Source organism: Drosophila yakuba, chromosome X (genome assembly GCF_016746365.2).
Source record: "Drosophila yakuba strain Tai18E2 chromosome X, Prin_Dyak_Tai18E2_2.1, whole genome shotgun sequence".
Taxonomy (NCBI): Eukaryota; Metazoa; Arthropoda; class Insecta; order Diptera; family Drosophilidae; genus Drosophila; species Drosophila yakuba.
Window position 1 is genome coordinate 20,456,048 of NC_052526.2, and position 19,900 is coordinate 20,475,947.

The 19,900-nt window shown below is 39.0% G+C and overlaps 1 protein-coding gene across 3 annotated transcripts in view; it reads right to left on the minus strand.

The window, feature by feature from the left end:
- The window catches only part of LOC6526113 (innexin shaking-B), a 62,644-nt gene that overhangs the window by 21,606 nt on the left and 21,138 nt on the right, over positions 1–19,900 (minus strand). For 2 of the 3 annotated variants that reach the window (XM_002101894.4, XM_039377569.2), the window contains exon 1: positions 684–1,040. Coding sequence is in view for 1 of the 3 variants with exons in the window: in XM_039377568.2 (XP_039233502.1) it covers positions 5,593–5,782; positions 5,869–6,002; positions 19,391–19,547 (481 nt within the window). In the remaining 2 variants the exon portion in view is untranslated. Of the gene's footprint in view, positions 1–683; positions 1,041–5,592; positions 5,783–5,868; positions 6,003–19,390; positions 19,548–19,900 lie in introns of those variants that run through there. The other variant, XM_039377568.2, reaches the window with a different exon arrangement.

Genomic DNA, 19,900 nt, shown 5'->3' on the forward strand with positions numbered 1-19,900 from the left:
TTTAAACTGTTACCCAGGAGCAGCAATATGACAAGTTAAACCACTTTGTGTTTAAACTCAGTCGATTTCCCGTTTTTTAAAAACAAACCCTCAACCGTCCATTCAATTTTCCGGCATGAATCAATCCGATGCAAGAAACTAAATGTTTAACTAAACTAAAGCAAAAGTTACTTAAATAAACAATGAGCCAGAACGTTATGTTTCATATCCAACTATGTGCGAATGATATGAGACGACAACAAACTCACATAAAATATAAAAATAAAATGAAAAATAAAAATTGTGCTTTTGTTGTGTTTTTCGGTTTGCTGTTGGGCTTTTGGACAATCGTGTCGAATGGTAATTGTAAAATTTTGTGGATCGCCTGTTGGTTTTCGGTTTTTGGTTTTTGGTTTTCGGTTTTTGGTTTTCGGTTTCGGGGGCAACACATGGCCCCCGAATTCGCAGTTGGTTTATTTACTTTGTAAGAGTTAATTATGATCAAGCGGTGGCCTGCACACAGCCCCTACAATACTATATATACGTGTATATATAAATATAATTTCTGATTCTGCGGGCATGTGGCTTCCTATGTTATATGTTATGATCCCGCAATGCAGTCAATGATCTTTCGTGGGTGTTGTGAAAATATAGAAAACGCTGGGTGTTTGTTTGCACAATATTTGCTTGAATTGAAGTCTCACACTCGTCGCCAGGCTTGGGCTTGGGCTATCGACGCTATCGCTGTTATCGGCTTAATCGGCTAAGTCGGCGCGTGTTATCGGTTTCATCGCGCGGGACAAGCGCGGGTCACGTGTCCGACATGGTCGACGCTTTTATCGGGTGACTCTGGGCACCTCAACCTCACATTTTTCGATCGCTCACAGTTAAAAAATAAAACTTCGATGGGTTTTGCGATGGGTTACGGAAAATAAATCGAAATACGCCTTTTCCCCGGCTTCACACGTTTTCTGTCCGGACTTTTTCTCGAGATCAGTTCAGACGGAAAGACTGCGGATTTTGGAGCAGCAGGAGCAGGAAAAGACGCGCACGTTCACTTTGCCAACGCAACAGACACTGGCGGGCACTGGCCAAGAAAAGCCACTCGGAAAATGGCCTGCCCACAGCTGATGGGCAGAGAGAGAGAGCATAAGAGGGAAATCCAGACAGAGAGCTGGGAAAAGCCAGAGAGCAGATCTCTGTGCTGCCAACAATTTTTGGGCGGCAGCAACACGTTCCCTGCTCGCGAGACACGCACACTTCCGGCGGGGGAAAACGAGAGCCGAGTGGCGAGTGGTGAGTGGGGGAATAGGGTCTCGCAAGGGAGGGGTGCGGAGGGGGTGGCAGAAGAGAAATCAGGAGCTGCACTCGCCGGTCGTAAACAACAATAGTAGTTGCAACAATCTGCGGCCAGCCCAATGCCTAAAACAAAAGGCCTGAGCACACCCTTCCCACTTCCATTCGAATCCCTTGCCCTTCTTCGAGTTAAGGCATCAAAACATTGGTGGGCCAACATCTTAGGAATATTTAATTGTATTTACTACAAATGTGTTGCATAATTTTAGTTTCGAAACATATAATTTGCGACTTTGTGTCTATCAAGATCACTTCCTTTAACAAATTCCCCTTTGTACTGATGTAGATAGGCTTTCTCGGTTTTATTTAATATTGTCCTAGCTTTTCGCGTTGTAAAATATGTTCAATAAAATTTCGGAAGAAAAGAACAGCATCAGACCACTGTGCATTTGGGCAAACTATTTACATATTCGTATTTATTTCTCGCACGCTCGCGAATGACAGCGAAAGCGACAGCGAGGCGGAGAAAGGGGAGTTAAGAACGGAGAACGGAGAAAGGAGAAAGGAGTGCGGAGTGCGGAGGAGAAAGCAGAATCCGAGTGACAACGAAAACGACGACAGCGACAACCCTACGAAGACCCTATATCTAATGATTTGATGCGACATCATAAGGAGTGTGACTTCGAGCTGCAAGCTCATTGCGGAAAGGGATTGCAAAAATACACCGCGAGAAATCAGATGCACATCCATTAGCATCTGCTTGCTAAACCGTGTATATATATATCACGAGGATCGATAGTCACTTGTGCAATTAAATGTATTTTCGGTTATTTATATGCGTTTTCGCTTAATTAAAAAAAAAATTCTGTTATTTTCTGCAGCTCTCTTAATTCTTTAAACCTTTAATTTATTAAGTAATATGTTGGTTCAGTAAATTGCAATGGGTTTTTATGGTATCGTGCATTTAGGAGACCACATGCATATTATAGATTTTTCGCCAACATCGTGTTATTTTCGCACAGTGTGCGAGTGAAGGGTTCCGCTTTGCATTGTTGTGATTTCCGCTCATTATTGCTGCAATCAGGCGGCCGAAGCCCTTTGTCCTGTGGCAGGACATGTGACGTGGCGAGAGGCCGGAGTCGGGATTTATTCGTATTTTGATTCCTGCGCCTAGACATCATGCGGAGCATATCAATTGGAGTTTTATGAGGACGAGCGCAGCTGGAGTGGTGGACATAAAAACTGTCTGACATATCCGCTGGTCGATTTGATTAAGTTGTCCCATCGCGACCAGCTGCCTTGGCACACAGCTGGCCAAAATAATAGGACAAATGTGCGTTTTTTGTATTCACTTCATTTTAATTCTTTTAAAATGTTTTCTTAGTATATATTGGGTGAATGTGTCGTTTGTACTGAATCTTTTTTGGAACACTTTATTTGGAATCGGAATGCGCTTCGATCCTATTACTGGCTCCTCCACTGTGGCAGTATCTGTATCCGAATCCCGTTCTGCGCTTGTATCTCTCACTCGGCAGCTGCCACAGTCGCCACAAAAATGAGCGGAGGCAGGCCTCGAAATTGAGAATGGCAACTGGAGTGGAGGCTGGCCATCAAAATTCAATTGGTTTGAGACACTACGTGAGTCGCCTGGCATACTCAGTTCCGAAAAAATTGTCCGCCTTGAGACAATGGCGGATCCCTCTGCATAATTCGGCCATTAGGCTATGTTTTGTTGGCCCTGGTTTCCGGGGATTCTGGCAGACATTGACGCGGCGTAGACAATGTCCGGAAAAAGCCTTGCTTTCCCTCATTAATGCACCAGAAAAACATTACCCGGCTGGGAAATGCATGGCTACTTTTCCGATTTCCCGCTATTGGGCCCAGCGCCAAATGATGCATTAAAAGCGAAGGGAGGCGGCTGGCGAAGGCGAAGAAACATAAATGTTAATTATGTCTTGGACTTGGGAATGTGCCTTCGGCTCTCAGGGGTTTTTGGTAGGCAAAAGTATTGTGCAGGTAAAATCCATTTCAATTCCATCTCTGAGCAGTAGTTTCAGAAAACAGTTCCTCAAAAACCATTCTTTTCGTTTCTGTGTAAAATAAAGTCAAGCGAATTCAGATGTTCTTATGGCCATATACTATATAGAATCGTTATCCCATAAAACTTGTGGTTATTGGGCAGATCTGAGTTTGGGAGCTTTTATGTAGTTTCTCGTTTCCGACAAGCACTTTGATGGACTGCTCGATGGTTTGTTGGCCAGTCGCCCCTTTGGAACCCCCTTTCTGCACCTCCCCGACCTTCATCGCGATCCGGATGATTTTATGATCGACAGCGAACCGCACACTCGGTTTTATGAGCGATGTCAAATGGTTGCGTCAGTTCTTGTTGCGATCGGAAAGAAATATGATTTGTTAGATTGGATATCAAAAACGCTTTAACGAGCTTCTCTATGCGCCGCTTGTTAATTTCTTCTATTTTATTTGGGTATTCCCCAGGGGAGACAGGTGGAGAAAACGCGGGCGGCATCCTCCCCCCTCGAGCCACACTCGCAACATAAATTATAATTTTTTCAGCACCCGCTCGCCCAGCAGGACGGTGGCGTAAATAAATAAAATTAATGGAAATATCAAGCACACTGCGCATAAAATTGATAAAAGACGTTCGCGTTCCCGCATTGGGGGAAGTTCGGAAAGTTGGGGGGAGGCAGAATACGGGGCTCCACCCATCGGTTTGGTTGGGGTTTAAACGGGGTCAAGCGATTGCATTCAGTGCTTTTTTCTGTTTTTAACAAAAATAGCGCAGACCAAATATAATAACACAGCGCACCGAGCTGGAAGAACTGGAGAAAGCGAGGCGTCCCAAAATAGTTCCTGCATCTTTTTCCGGTGCAGCGGCCACATCGCTGCCCCACTGCAACTTGCAGCGTGCAACGTGCAACGTGCCACATGCATCATGGGCGGGGAGCAACTGCAGCAACTGCAGCGTCTGCGACGCATTAATGCATCACACACCCGATCCTTCGGCATTACGGCGACACAAAAGAGACAACGCCTCGAAAAGTGCGAAAGGTCATTGTTGTGCTTCAGCGGTGCGGTGACCACCAGTTCCGCATCTCCCCAGGGAGCGGCTAGACGGGTTCCTCCGGCTGCCCCATGCTCTTGGCCAAAACCGAGGGCTAATACTACATATTTTGGACATTGATATCGGTACGCGAGCCTTGTGTGTAATGCAGTACGCCCTTTCTAAAGAGAAATGCTAATAGAGAGATTTTAAAATGGTGTTGCACTCCATCTATTAGTACTATAGACCTTTACTTGGTAAACACTCCTGTGATTTGAATATTTATTGCCTTCTATGGATCTGAGTATACTAAATTTAGGTTCGAAAATTGAAAAAAATTATAAAATGCCCAAGTTGAAAGGTAACATAATTGCTACTGTGATCACTGAAGTATGTACATATGAACTGTATTTGTTAACCAGAATCTTAGTTACCCTATAAGTTTAAATTACGCAATGGACTTGCATAGACTTGGCTTTTATGAAGTTTAACTCGCATTTTTAATGGCACTATACAAATTTTGTCTTCAGTTTCTTACAACAGTAAAAACTTAATTGTTTCTGTGGCTGTCATTTGCATAATATTTCTGAATGCAGGGCCTTTCGAAAGAATTGCTAAAAAGGAATATAATAAAAAAAACTATGAAGCTATAACTTCTGGCCTGCTATTATCTTAATCATTTCCCTTTCCTTTTTACATTATGATATATCCTTTATATCTGTACGGGTTAAATTTTTTTTGTATGCATTTTCTATACACTAACAACCAATTAGCTTTTTGGTATGCTTATTTGACAATACATTTTGCAGTATAACAAAGCAAATCTATTTTAAACATCCTACAGGATTTCGCTGCAGCTAAGCTTAAAGCTTTGCTAAAGCTTATCAAAAGGCTAAAAGCTAAGTAAAAGTTTTCCGAACTTTTATCAAATAAATGCAGGGAAGGAAACAATATAAAACGATTCCAAAATTAAATTTTGATAAATTCAATAATTTATATGCTCTGAATCATAAATGGTATTGTTGTAATATTTCTCTTGGCCCGAGCGAATTATGCTATGTACTTAAATATAAAAAGCTTCCGAAAACCAACGGTTTTACGGTTGCGATATGTATGAAACACCGCGTGAAAGATGCCTATTATAGTTTCCAACCCAGGCAATGCTTCCAAAAGCTTTTAGACAGTTCCGTTACCACAGGAAAATGGGCTGTGCTTTTAAGCTTTCTACAGGGGATGCGATCCTTGGCATTACTTACCTGAAAAAATAGTGTAAACGCTACCCATTGATAATATTTTGTGTGCTTTATTGTAAGAGGCCCGCGGCCCTGTGAATTGTGAACTCCGGGAAAAGGCACCTCGGAACCTTGCTTCTTCATAAACGCATCGACCACTGTATACGTTGAGTGTATCCAACAATATGTGTTGAGAACATCTTCGGGAATGTCTCTGCAATCGAAAGAATCGCGTTAATCGGTAATTTTGGGTTATCGGGCTCATCGAAATAGTCGTAGCACTTTAAAAAGATCGCTCACCTTGTATGTACACAGTCTATGGGATTTCCTACGTACTGCCGCGTCGTCACAGCAATCGAGAATGTGATCAGTAATATGACCGTTGCGTTGGTGTGCAGGCGAAAAACAGGTGAATCGATTTTGACATGAGACACCTGTTGTCCGATATCGATGCGTTATCGAAGGTAATCGTGTTTTGTGTGTGGTTCAATCAACCGACAGATTGTTTTGATGTTTTGTTGGTTTATTTGTGTTTTTGGGTGTGGACGAAGAGAGAGAGCATTATTATTGGAGGTATTGGCAGATGCTTAAGTTATATAAGTCCAAACGCAAAACGTAACCCAAAATAGTTAAATGAAAACGGATGATGAGACGACAAATCTCTGGAACGCAAAACGTTTGCCACATGTCTGATCTGAATGAAATCGAGAGAACAGCTCTCACGTGCTTTTTCTTATGGGGTTATATATGTATCTGGTTATATACTTTCATAAGCAATTTCATTTCCGCTTTAAGGGGCCTTACAATTAGCTAACTCACTTATTGATAAATAGGGGGCACCCATTCGATTGCAACCTGAAGCTATATGCTTACTGCCTATGAGTATGTTTATTATTTTCATGATTGAAGAGGCATGCATATAATATCAAGTTGCAGGCGAATTGTGAAGTGTTAGGATTATTGCGAAATAAATACAATTTGCTTTTGGAAGAATTCTCGAATTCATTTCGGGTTGGCTTTTGTTTTTCTTATGGCAGGTAAGTATAGTAAGGTGTCACAGCAATTGATTCGACTTCCTCAACTAGCTTGAACATAACTTTTCTTTCTTTCTGGTATTAATGTCAAAGAAATCAGGAAATCAAAAAACTAAGTTTTATGTGTATGAGAAATATATAGAAAGAGATAGAGCGGGGTGTGAGAGAAAAGAAAAGTGATTGAACTGCTGGGAATGCAAATTATTGAGATTTTTTTTTGCATTTTAGTTGGATACATAATTTACAGATCCATAGACATGAGAACTTCTTTTGGAGAAGGAAACGTTGACCACATTATGGCCGCCATATGGGGGTTTTAGCTTAGCCAATCAAAGTTCGCTGCAGATTTTGTTACCGAATTGGAATTATTTGAAAACTAATAGATGGATTTTAACGATGACCACTTAATCGATATTTATCAAAATGTAATCGCTCGACTGACTGACTGACTGACTAGTCTATGGCTGACAAATCAAAAGAAAACACAGAGTTAGGAGGAAGAGACCTGTGAAATTTCGATAATGCTTGGTTCACAATTGATTTGGTTAAGAATCGATTTGGAATGCAGATTGATTGGCTGAGTGGTAAAGTGAGTGGTTTAAGTTCAGTGGTTTCAGTTGAATTGAAATTTGGAGTGGTGGTTCGTTCGTGGCGGCTTTAGCGAGGTGAGTTTCGTGAGCTGAGCTGTGGTGAGCTGTGAGCTGTGGTGAGAGACATACTTTAAGAGGTGAATACTGAATACTGCAGTGATCAGTGATAAGTGATCAGTGATCAGTGGTGCCACTTGGTGGTGAGTTGTGATCTTGGTGGTTAAGTGGTTGGGTGGCTTAGTGGTGTCTTTGGTGGTAGTGGTGGTGGTGTGGTGTTTGAGAACGCGAGAGCGAGCGAAACAGAGATAGAGTGATATCGAGTGAGAGTGAGTACAATATAGAAACAAATTGAATATATATGTAAGTAGTTGAATGTTAATTTAATTAGGTATTTATACGTGGTGAAAAATCTAGGTGAGTTTGAGATTGAATTGAATTGAGTTAAATTGAATTTAATTAAATGTGGCGAAAATGTACGAGAGCTGCTTATATAAGATGGTTGAAAATCGTTTACGTTTAATCTAGTTTTTAAGTAAAATCAAACACAATACACAAGTTAGAGTGAGACAAACAGACATATAGAGCGAGAGAGATACATATATTATATATTGGCGTATATATTAACTGAGTGAGATAGATAGTGTTCGTGGCAAAGAGAGATAGACAGATAGCGCGGCAAAGCTGGGTTCTAGGCTTTAATATTTTCAGATTTCATATTCTGTTATGTATGGCTTATAAGCTCAAGTGGATATGGAATTCCATATGGGCGGTGGCCATACTTTTTTCTGGTTGTATTATATTTTGGCTCTAACATTTCTTCGTTATTTTTTTGTTTTGCATTACAATTTTGATTTAGTTATAACAAGTACTGGGTTGTCAACTGGGTGCAGTTCGCTCTAGGTAATTTTGAAACACAAAATCGCAACGAGGTCAATTACATATGGGACTGAGAGCATACAGCTAGCTAATAGTTATATAATGATATAATTATGGTACGAATATAGTTTGCTTTGTTTCTGTTGGATCTCTGTTGTTGTTTTATTGGTTATTGTTGCTGTAAGGTCTGGCATTTGTATCTTGTAGTTTGGAGTTGTTGGTATCGAGTTTGGAGTTGTTTGTTGGTTGCTGTTTATTTCTTTGCTGGTTTCGGTTTACTTTCTTGTTATATATATGTTAAATATATATACGATATAGGATACTTAAAGCTGACAGAGATACATACATGTATATAAATATAAAGAGTGTGGTTTATTATCTTGTAGTTGCTTTTATTTGTTTTGGTTATGGTAACGCTTGTTTTTTTCGTTTGCTTTTTTTTGCAGTTTGTATATTTTATAGGTGGGGTCGTGAGTTTACGTGAGATACAGATAGACTGATTTGGTTTTTTGGGTGGGTAAGTGAATCCGTGATTGATTGATCGAGAGATAGAGAGAGATAGATAGTGAGTAGGTTTATATAGGTTTATTTTAGTTCGATTTCTTTTGCTTTAGTTTTTGGCATTTAATTGACATCGCATTAGTTTCAGTGTACTTATGCAGATACAGCTACAGAGATAGAAAATTAAGGGGTCTTCAGTTTTGGCAGCTGACGGCGATTTAATTGGCCATTCCATTGTGATTTAAAAGAGAGATAGAGAGGGTTCGGGTTTTCGGATAGAGACAGAGTGATTGTGAGTTAACGTGACAGAGAGAGACAGAGCGGCGTGAATTGTGAGACAGAGTGTGAGTTTGGGGGATTATCATGTTTTCGGGAATGTTCAAAATCTCCGTGGACAATACATTATTTGCTGAAAAGTAGGCTACAGGTTTAGACTTGTACCAAATAGATGAGAAGATAAAAGGTGATTTAATAATGATTTATTCCTTAATAAATAAAAATTATTATTATTATTAAAAAAATTATTATTATTATTATTAAAATATTGAATCAAACGAGTTTTTAACTAAAAATACGTAATAGTTCAATATTTATGATTTAAACGTTGTTAAAAATTTGTAATGATTGACAAACAGTATAGAAATGTATGTTAGCTGATAATTATATAATCATAGTTATAAACATAGTTATTTAAATAAAAATAGACCAAGGCAATTGGAAATGTTTTTAATCATATGCATGATAATGGAGAAATGAAAGCGGTTTGAATTATTCAAAATAAAATAGCTTACACGATTAGTTTCTAAAAAAATAGGTTTTAAGAATGAATTACCACAAAATGTGTAGTCTACTTCTGGGCAAAAGGATGTTTTGAATCAGACCAAGATTTTCAGTTTTGAATCGGGATTACTGGGAATATAAATCGGGATAACTGGCTTTCATAGTGTGCTGGCGTGTGTGAGCTTAGTTTCGGCATTTGCTAATTTGATGCTGATTCGTGACATTGGTGACTTTTGGTGAAACGTGACTTTCGTGAACTCGTGATGGTGATCGTGACTTGGTGTTTATTCGTGTCCTGTGCTTTGCGGTGTTTCACTTTTAGCTGTTTTTGCTGTTTGTTTTTTTGGTAATTGCTTAACATTTTGTTTGGCATTAAGATTTTGCAATATTTTATTGTATATTTGCTGTTGTAGTTTTGTGGTGATTTTGGTGAGAGGCAGAGGCAGATTTTTGCATTACGTTCATCACAATTGGCACAGTATAAGTAAATTTCTTTTGGTTTGGTTTGTTTGGCGTGAGTTCTGTTGTGATGTTGGGTCCAAATTGGCAGAGTTTTTACATTTGATTTAGCAGAGCTCAATCTTTAAGTGAGGCGTTTACTTTTGGATTTCTGGGTGTTTTTTCTCATACAGTTTTATTGCACTTTCCAGGGCTTAGACTCGGGTTCAAACACACACTATACAAAAAACACATCTCATATCAACGACAGAGAGGGCAATATATATATAAATATATATTTAGAGAGAGAAAGAGAGAGAGAGAGAGAAAAGAGATGGAGAGAGTGGGCAGATAGAGATGGGAGTGAGCTGTGGAGACAGAGCGATGATCTTTGGAAGGCGTAAATCAAAAGTAAACGTAAGGAAAACCATAAAGCCAAAGTGTCTACGTAACGGAATCGAAACGAGCAAAGTAAATGGAAAATGCGCGCACACATAAAACAGAAATGGGCCAAGGGGATGGTTTTTCCGGGGCTGGGAAAAGCTACAGTGCGTCCCATGCAGTTAGAACCTTTGGTTTGGAGCTTTTTTGTCGTGCCTTTCATTATTACGCAAATCTTTCTAAATCACTTTACTCTACAGCAAATATATTGTTTGCTTTCCAGTTCTCATTATCATATTTCAAGGTACTCTTTTTCAGATAATGGATATCCTTATCATGTTGAAATTGAACTTCTCAGCCAGTGCTGGAGATCCTCAATAACTCGACTTACACCCGCGGCACGCACTGTACGCCGATCCCCCGCCCCAAGAAGTCCAAAATCCTTTGACCAGCACAATTTGGGCAAGTGCACCCTTGGGTTATAATGGAATTCAGCCCAAGTGGATGAGCAACGGTTGTTCCCCTCTTCCCCAAATGTCCACCACCCCTTTGGGTTGGACTCCCATGTTAGAAGTAAGTAGTAAGTAGCACGTGTAATAAGTTTCATGTGCGCTGGACTGACTTACTCAGGACTGATTAACGAAATGAGGGCCAGAAGACTGAGACTATAATTCTGAGACTCCAGCTTCCCCCGACTGACTTGACTGACTTATGCCCAGGAACCATAACAATGAATTTTATGCCCCCTTTCGGAAGGACCCCAAACCGTCTTCCTGGTAACTGCCACTGACTGTCGACTGTTAGTGCCACTGCTGGTGCACAGAGAGAACAACTTCTGGTGCTCAGGCGCCTTCATGACATTTACAAACAGAACAAAATTATTTGGTGGCCCAGAAATCAGTGAAACAATCACTAAAGTGAACGATTGAAGCGATATTGATAAAAACGTGTCTGGAAGTCTGGAAATTTAACCATGTGAATACAGGGATAGAACTTTTCTCAGTGTAGACAGCGAATGCGAAGCTCAGTGGCTTCGGCTCGTTTCTGCTATTAGAACAACATTGGCAATATATTTGGGGCAATAAAAATAAGCTTTTCTACACCAAGAAGGCACTGGCACAGGCACTGGCACTGGCTTTGTATTTGTATTTGTACTTGCTGCCCCGTATTTGTTATTGTTATGGGTCCTGGCGCAGTGCTTGCCACTTACGCTTCATTAGGATGCGTCTAAGAACTCTTGCAGCCAGTCAATAATAAATTGATGCCAGCTCCCTCAGTCTTCAGAAGCTGGAGCTCCAGAGCTCTGAGCTCCAAGTGCCAAGTGCCTGGTGGCTGGTGGCTGGTGGCAATAAACAAGCAAACAACAAGGACAGATACACATCAGTGGGCCACGCCCCTACCCATCCACCGCCTAAACCGCCCCCCGGTTACACATCATTGGAGTTGACTTTAAATTGGCGACTTAAACGAACAATTGGCCATGGGAAACATTGAGCAGAGAAATCAACAGAGAACTGAAAGAATAAAAATGGTTAGAAATGTGATAACTAACAACAGGCTTTTTTTTTTGAGGGCTGGGGTAGTGTATTGTTTGTTTTGTGTATTTCGGGGTATTTGGGGGTATCAGTTATCGGGATTTTAGTTTTTATGCTTTTTTCAGTCAGCAGGCAGACTGGATGCTTTTACGTATGCAAGATACAAATACAAGGGATTATAGTAAGATATTTATAAGTATATGTATATAAAGTATTAACGCTTTTATTTTATTCAAGTTTGTGTTAAATAAGAGGTGTTCTTTGTTGTGTGGGTCAAACCATTTGTGATGGGTTTGTAAAACTCAATTCATATTCCTGCGGCTAGGCTCTTATTTACACAAGTCCAGGCTTCGGGCGCTTGGGTTGGTTGCGGTCTCATTTTAAGACTAGTTACTCAATTTACTGATATACAAATCAAACATTTTCAACGTGCCACAACAAAAGCGGAAAAAACTTAAGAAATCATGAGTATACATAGCTCTACGTGCTTATCTTTTTGTACAAAAATTGCTTTCAGAGTGAGCCAAATAGATATGGAGAGGGAGAGAGACAGAGAGACGGGAGAAAGAGATATAGATAGAGGTGCATGCTCCACGGGGGTTTTTTAAAGCCAGGGTTGCCAGGGCTGGCCAACAAAATGCAAACAACAAGGTCAAGCGTGAGCAATTGGCAGCAAAATAAGGGAAACTCTTTAGGTAGATCGCTGCTTACTTATAGTTTAAACGTACATAGTTATCGTATATTACATGGGTAGTTCATAGGTGTATGTGTATATCATAAGTGTTCGCAGTATCATACAGTTAGTTATGCAGTGGTATCAAATACTAAAAAAGGTGTCAACTCTGGGTGTTTGCTACTTTGTGTCTGTGTGCTTTTTATTTGTTGTCTCTGCGGCTCAAGTTGCACAAGTATATGGATAGTTTGGTATATTTTTGAGTATAGTATATAGTTTAGCTTGGAGTAAATAGTTTTTCGATTTGGTTAGTATATATGCGGTATATTGGTAGTATACGGTATAGATATGTTTATGTCAACTGTGGGGTTTTCATTGGTTTCGGGTTTTCGCTTTTGATACTTTTTTTTGGGCATATTTCACACATTTTCGTTTAGTTGATCATAGTTTGTATTCTCGTTTATCGAAATTTCAAAAATGATAACAAAAACAAATCTCGATACATCTGAACTGAGTGAGTGAGATTCGACAATACAAAGAGCAGCGAACGCTCAGTGGGTAGACGTGAAATAGATAGAGAGTGTGGGATAAAGATATATATTTGCAAATATATATGCATATATAATATATATACATATAAAAATAAATATATGTATATATAATGATATATGTATATGTATATATATAGGGAGGGAGAAAGACACAAGGCGGATTTCTACACAGAAATTGCTCGATTGCCAACATATATGCTGCCTGTCCTTTAAGCAGTTGGTATTTTCTTCTTTTGGTAATGATTATCGGTTTTCGTTAATATATATATCGTATATAGATATCTTTTTGTTAAACCAAATTTAATACATTTGAATTGTACACACACAAGCGCACGCAGCACACGCACACACACAAAAACATTGAAATTAGCATTTTTGAGTGAGACAGATAGAGAAAGAGAGAGATGGAGAAGTAAAGAAAAGTATATGCTTCTTTGGTTTTCTAGTATTTTTTGGTAACTTTTTCGGGGTGGTGTGGTGGGTGGGTTTTTTGGTATGTGGGGTGGTTCGGTTCTGGTCTGGGTTTTCTTCTCTTCTGCTTCTTTGTCTTTAGTGGGTGGTACTCCTCATACGGTTCCAAAAACAAAGAGTTCGCAAAAATGCCAGTCCAAGAAGAATACTGCTGTATACTTTTTGGCTTTCGAACCGGTACTTGTTCTATTTTGTTGTGATATTTGTTTATACTTGATTATGGTTATTCGGTATTCAGCTTCAGTTTTTTGGCATTCGACACAAAAAAATCGTTTGTTTACATTTGTCTTCTCTGATACTTTTTTTTTGCGTTTTCAATCAATTAAAATTGCACATTTTCAACAACATCAACAACGACAACTACTTTTTGGTATTACGAGTAATATTTATTGATATTTTTTTGTTTGTTCCTTTAGATAGATATATAGATATATATATGGAGGTATATGTATGTAAAGATATGCATATAGATATATATATGTATATATGTATGGATATTGAGTATTGTATATTATAGATATATTTAGTATGAGTACGAGTAGATGGATATAGATATATATAGATATTGTAAAATACGATAGTTGTTGTTCTGCTCGGCACAATTCCATCGGTCGCTTATCGGTAATCGAAATAAAAAACACAATTACAAACGATTACAAACCAAACGATAGCACAATCGAAAACCAACACGCTTACGATTACTAAAAAATAAAAACAAACTTCGCTTGCTCGGTTTACCTCGGTGAATTATTGATCGTAAAAAATGATTTGAATTTAAATAAATAGATCAATTTAATATATGTCTACACCGATATATACGTACAATTTATTACACATACAGACAAGCATACACATACACAATGCGACATACTTATATTTGGATTATTTGTCAACACTCATATACGCTCTTGATAAGAACTTTTTGAATAGATACAACCTCGTCTATATTAAATCATCGTTATATAAGCCTTGGCTCTTCAACTATTCGAATTGGATACATTTGTGAACTTCTTTAATATACAATTGTTGCTGAACAAACTTAAAACAAAATGTGTCTGGCAGCTAAAAAGAAAAATAGCAGAATGACAAAGTAGATAAACCAACGAAAAAACTAAAGAATCAATGAAATTACTTTTACTTTTGATGCGAACTCGGAGCATATATGTGCGTTGATATATATCTGGCTTAGTTGGTAGTTAATGTAGCTTGCACTTGATATTACGAATACGGATACAATACCACAAATGCCGCAATACGAGATATTTATTGAATATTGGTTGAGAACGATACGTTACGCATATGGTTGGATATTATCACTGCTTGCTTGCTTGCTGGGATATGCCGATCGAAACATTTCCGTGTACGGTACGCTCAAGTTACTACGGGGTTATCCGGCAAACAATACAACAAATGATACAGATGGTACAGTACGAGTAGCATTATGGATATAGATACGAGTATGCATATTATAGAACACAAGATACTGCAATTGATTGAGTTGTTGCGTACAGTTTTCGGCTCGGGACACGTGCAATTTGTTCTTTTCTTTTTATGGGGTATTTGAGGTTTTTGGATTTGGTTTTCGGTAATGTAGGAAGGTTATTTCGGGGCTGCGACTACTTGATTGGGGGACCGGGGTAGTAAATAGAACGGGGCTGGTGAGGGGACTATGGGCGTTACTGGAGCAAAGATCATCTCAAATTAAAAGCTTTTTGGAGTGTGCGCGGTGTGGAAAGGTCAACAAATTTTCGTTCGGAATTATGGGATACTTTTACTTTCTTTGTTGTTCTTCGAATTCGAGTAAGGTAAGATTTTTTATCTAGACTTAGGGTACAGGTACTATCTGGATTCACAGAGAAAAAGTTAAGTAGAGAAAGAAAGAGGCGGAGAGATCGGCTAATAGAGAAATAGATACAAAGGGGGTTTGTTTTAGGTTCTTGGCGATAATAGTTCCACATGAGAAGGATTGTTTCAAGTTTGCTCAATTTCAAGTTTGCTCAATTTCAAGTTTGCTTTTATGTGTTTTCTTTTTTAAATCCGTTACTTTCGGGCTTAGGACGCGTTTTTTTTTTTTTTTTTTTTTTTGCAAAATATATATATTTACACAGAACACCATATACGCGGCAATAGAGCTATTTAAAGGGCTATCTCTAGTTTTCAGGATTCACAGGATTTTCACAGGATTCTGCACATCCTGCTGCCCTGCGATAGCATTTTGGTACAGTTATCGATTGCATTTGGTTGACCTACTTAATTACATACGCATAAATAGTCATCGTTATTGATAGATGTGGAAAATCATAGTTAAAATCAACTGAAAAAGTTAACCTTGGCTGATTGCTTTCTTGCCAGCTTATTGTTGTCATATTGTTTATCGTAATTGTTTATCGGTTATCGCCAGGCACTCGCAACACTTTACTATACTTTTACAAAGTCTGCGTGTGTATGTGTGTCTGTAACTTTGTGAGTGTGTCAGAGTTACTAAAGAGAGACAGATAGATATCAAGATAGGAACAAAGAGAAGGAGACACAAGTGGGTCTTGGGCGCAGATACAAAATTCATCTTGTATTAAATTTGATTTAGTATTCAGCTTTAGCTTTTCATAACTTTTTCTTCGTTATTAATTCATTATATTACAAGTTTTAGTTATATTATTGTTAGCGTAGACGTCGACAGCATAATCTGTGGTGGCAGGCGAGCAATCTGTTATCGTCGGGTTAAAGTTCTGGTTATCGTTTTACGTTTGTTTCTTTTCTGGGCACGGTGCGGCTGCGTTATTGATAAAATATCGATTATCGTTTTTTTGAATTTGCATCCCCTGATTTGTTCTGTTTCTGTTCTGAGTAAATCTGTTCGTTAACTTCAAATCCTGTAAACGCGCTCTACTGCACTTTAAAAAGTCGCTAAAAAAGGATACCGGATAGATTAAAATAAATGGACAGAAGGAGACGGAAAGAGTTGACAAAGCTAAAACAAAGTATACCACAGTAACGGAAAAACAGTTTAGCTGATGCTGGGTTTTAGGGCAAAAAAATGAAAAATCATTACCCATTTAAACGATAACACTAAACCGATAATTCAAAAAGCGCACTTTTTGCTAATTAACTACTGTATAGTTATTTACTTAAACAATTGCAATAATTATAAGCAAAATAATTCGCAGATCAAGTGTGGTTTGAAAGAAAGAGATTGACAAATAGAGTAAAAAAGGAACGGGCAGGACTGTTGAGATAGATAGAGAGATAGGGAGAAAGCGATAGATCCCTAATTAGGTACTTAAAGAGAGAAGCAGAGCTGAAGTTCTAAACTTTCGATAGTTTTGGGGGAAACGGGTGGAGAGTGGTTGGTGATCTGTTTAAATGAGAACTAGAATTGCTTGATTTGTAATTACCATTTTCTATCACTTTGCTTTTGGCGGGGGTGGGGATGGATGGGCGTGGGCGGCACCGCACACACACGCGCACACACACACACCGCCAGCAGTGGTTTAGACACAGTCTATCGGCTATCGATATTTGTTATCGCCGCCGCCGCCTCTTGCGTTGAGATCGTTTGAGATCGGTTTCGATTTCGATATCGCTCTTTCGGGGTATCGCTCTTAAATCGATTATTCGCTGATTCGATTATCGGCTTATTGCTTATAGGTTATCATTAATCGATGAATTGATTTGGTTTTTCAGTCGCACAAGCTAAGGCCACCTTTTCACGAGTTGCCCTGTTTTTATTTGATTTTACGATTAGAGATTTTTTGATTTTAGGTTTTTCTTTCACGCTTTGTTTCGTTACGTTACGTTTCGTTTTGATTTTTGATTTGCTTTGATTTGGTTTTGCAGTTCGCTTGTAAATATGTTTTGTTATATGCTTGGATATATACGTGGCTATATGTACATACGAGTTATCACATTCGTTAGCATTATTCGATCGTAGTTCATAGTTCTTGCTCGTAATTCACCGCATCTGGCACCGATGCCCATTATATCTGCCGCACTCTCAACTGTCTCTGGGTTTGTTCGTCGATATTTTCGTACCAGGTAGACTTCTTTTTTGGGCAGGATCTGATCTGGAACTGGAACTGGTACTGGTACTGGTACTGGTACAGCTAGTGTTATTACAGCTGTCTATCGAGTTTGGCCAAAGGACTTCGGCTTCCCCAGCTGTTGTTGTTGCTGCTGCAGCCTCGGTCTCCGTGTCGTTGTCAGTTATCGATCGGATGTTGATTCCGTCTCCGATTATCGCTGTCGGCTCTGGGTTGTCGCTGGGCAGGGTTGTCACGGTTGTCTCATAGTCGCCGCTTCCGTATCCGTTTCCGCTGTAGTCAACCTTCACGGCGGCACAATCGATTTTAATTTCGTTTCGGTTTTCGGGTTTCATTTGGTATAGAATATATAAAGCATTTGGTTTGGGTTTTAAATATGTACATATGTATGTAGATCGTCTCTAAACCCTAAAAAAAACGTATTCGGAGCGAGGAGCTTTCAGGGGTTTGGAGTTTTGTAAGAGTGTCGGTGTTGATTTGCTGTAGTTTTTTGGGTTAAGCACGCACACAATTTGGAAGTTCTATAATGGAGCTTAACAAAAAAATCGCTTAATAATTTTGCTCAAACAAAAAAACAAACAAACAAACACACATACAGCAAGAGGGAGACAGACATAGATATAATAACGGTTACATTTATTTATTCATTGACTTCAAACATATTAGCTAATCAATTACACAGCCGATTACAAACAAAAATCAAATTCAACACAGACAGAGACGCAGAGAAAGAAGTAGAGACATCAAATAGAAAAAGAGAGACAGAGACTTGTATATTTTGTGTGTGTGTGTGTTGGAAAGAGAGAGATAGTCCGATGGAGAAAGAGATAGAGCGATGGGAATGTTGGATGGACAATGGTTATTAATGGACAATGGGCTCAGAAATGGGTCTCAATGTAGAATTCGCAACGTTCGAAAGAGACGACTCTAGAAGGGCGAGAAAGAGACGTCACATTCTTTTGTCCCGCCGCTGGTTTGTCATGTTTGAATTCCTACTTGATGAATGTTTTGCATATTAATTTCATTTTTCTGCGTTCTTTTTCTCTGACTTTTGATGACCTTTTCTTGTGAATGTTCATTTGGTTTTTCTTTTTTTTTGGTTTTTGTTTCTTGTCTTTATTGTTTTTCTTTCTTTTTTGTCTTTTGTTGTGAGTTTTTAAAGGAATGTGCTCGCGGTAAGTACATTATTACGAGTATTGTTATTCTGGTTCTTTTTACTTTTATTTGCATTTCGCATCATTTTTATAATCTATGGGCCGGGTTATATGGAATGGCAATGGTTAAAAAGTCCTGGCCTCCAAACTTTAAACACAAACAAAATAAATGGTGGGGGCTTGAGAAAGAAAAACTAAAATGGTGGGAAGAGTATTACTTTTGACGGGAATGGAATGGTCTGGGCATGGAATACAGATATTTTTGCATTGATACTCGATGATGGTTAGTTGGGGTTAGCCCCCAAATTACGACGGTCCACAGGCATCTGTCTGGTTCCGAAGTTTACACATGGGAGGAATTGGTGTTTTTTAATGTTTTTCTTGGGGGTCAGTACATAGTGTAAGGTACATTTGATACTCTCGGCTTTTTTGTCTTTTGTCTTTGGTACTTTGCAATTGGTTGACCCATTAGATACGCTTATAAGAATGATAGTAGTAGAGTAGTGTTATAAATAAATAGGTAGTAGAAGGTATTGGTAACATATTTGTTTCGCTTTCGCTTTTGCTTTTGCTTTTGCTTTGCGTTTTTGTTTTGCGGTTTTTTGTAACTCAAATCGATTTGGCATTAGAGATATAATTGATTTGATTTCGAGTTTGAGTTTGAGTTAGCGTTTGAGTTCGAGTTGAGTTGTAGTAGTACAGTATGGTATGGTATAATCAATCAATCAACCAAAGGCGGTATAAAAGTAGAGCAAGTTCACATGGATTAGTACGCTTGTTAAAAAGGAAGTGGACACTCACCGATGATCTACTCACTTGCATAAACGCATAGACGCCGCGTAAAAACTCCATATTTTGCTGCTCTTGAGAACCCTTTTTGGTTGTGCGTTGGGCCCGACTTATATACTGCTTTACGGTGTCCGCAACAAGATGTGGCTTTAGTTTGCGTGATAGAACCCTGCAAGAAAACGGTTTGTTCGGCTGTGATTTCGGTTGGTCTTTGAGTTTTAAGAGCAAATCGGTTCATAGAACTACACAAACATGTTTCACCTCTGTAAGCCAAGCAGGCTTTCAAAATAATATGTATATCACAGAAAGGGTTTTCAGAGTAATCCTCTTCAAGGCCCCAAAAGTATGCTTGTAAACGAACTATAAACAGAAGACATTTTTACGTAATACAAAATAGCTATAGCCAAAATATGAAAAAAAATCATTTTCACACGATTTCTGACATTTTTAGTGCATCATGTTGGCGCGGCGGCATGTGGGTTATTCTTGGTCGAGGTCACCACCTCGCGGCAAGACCCGCTT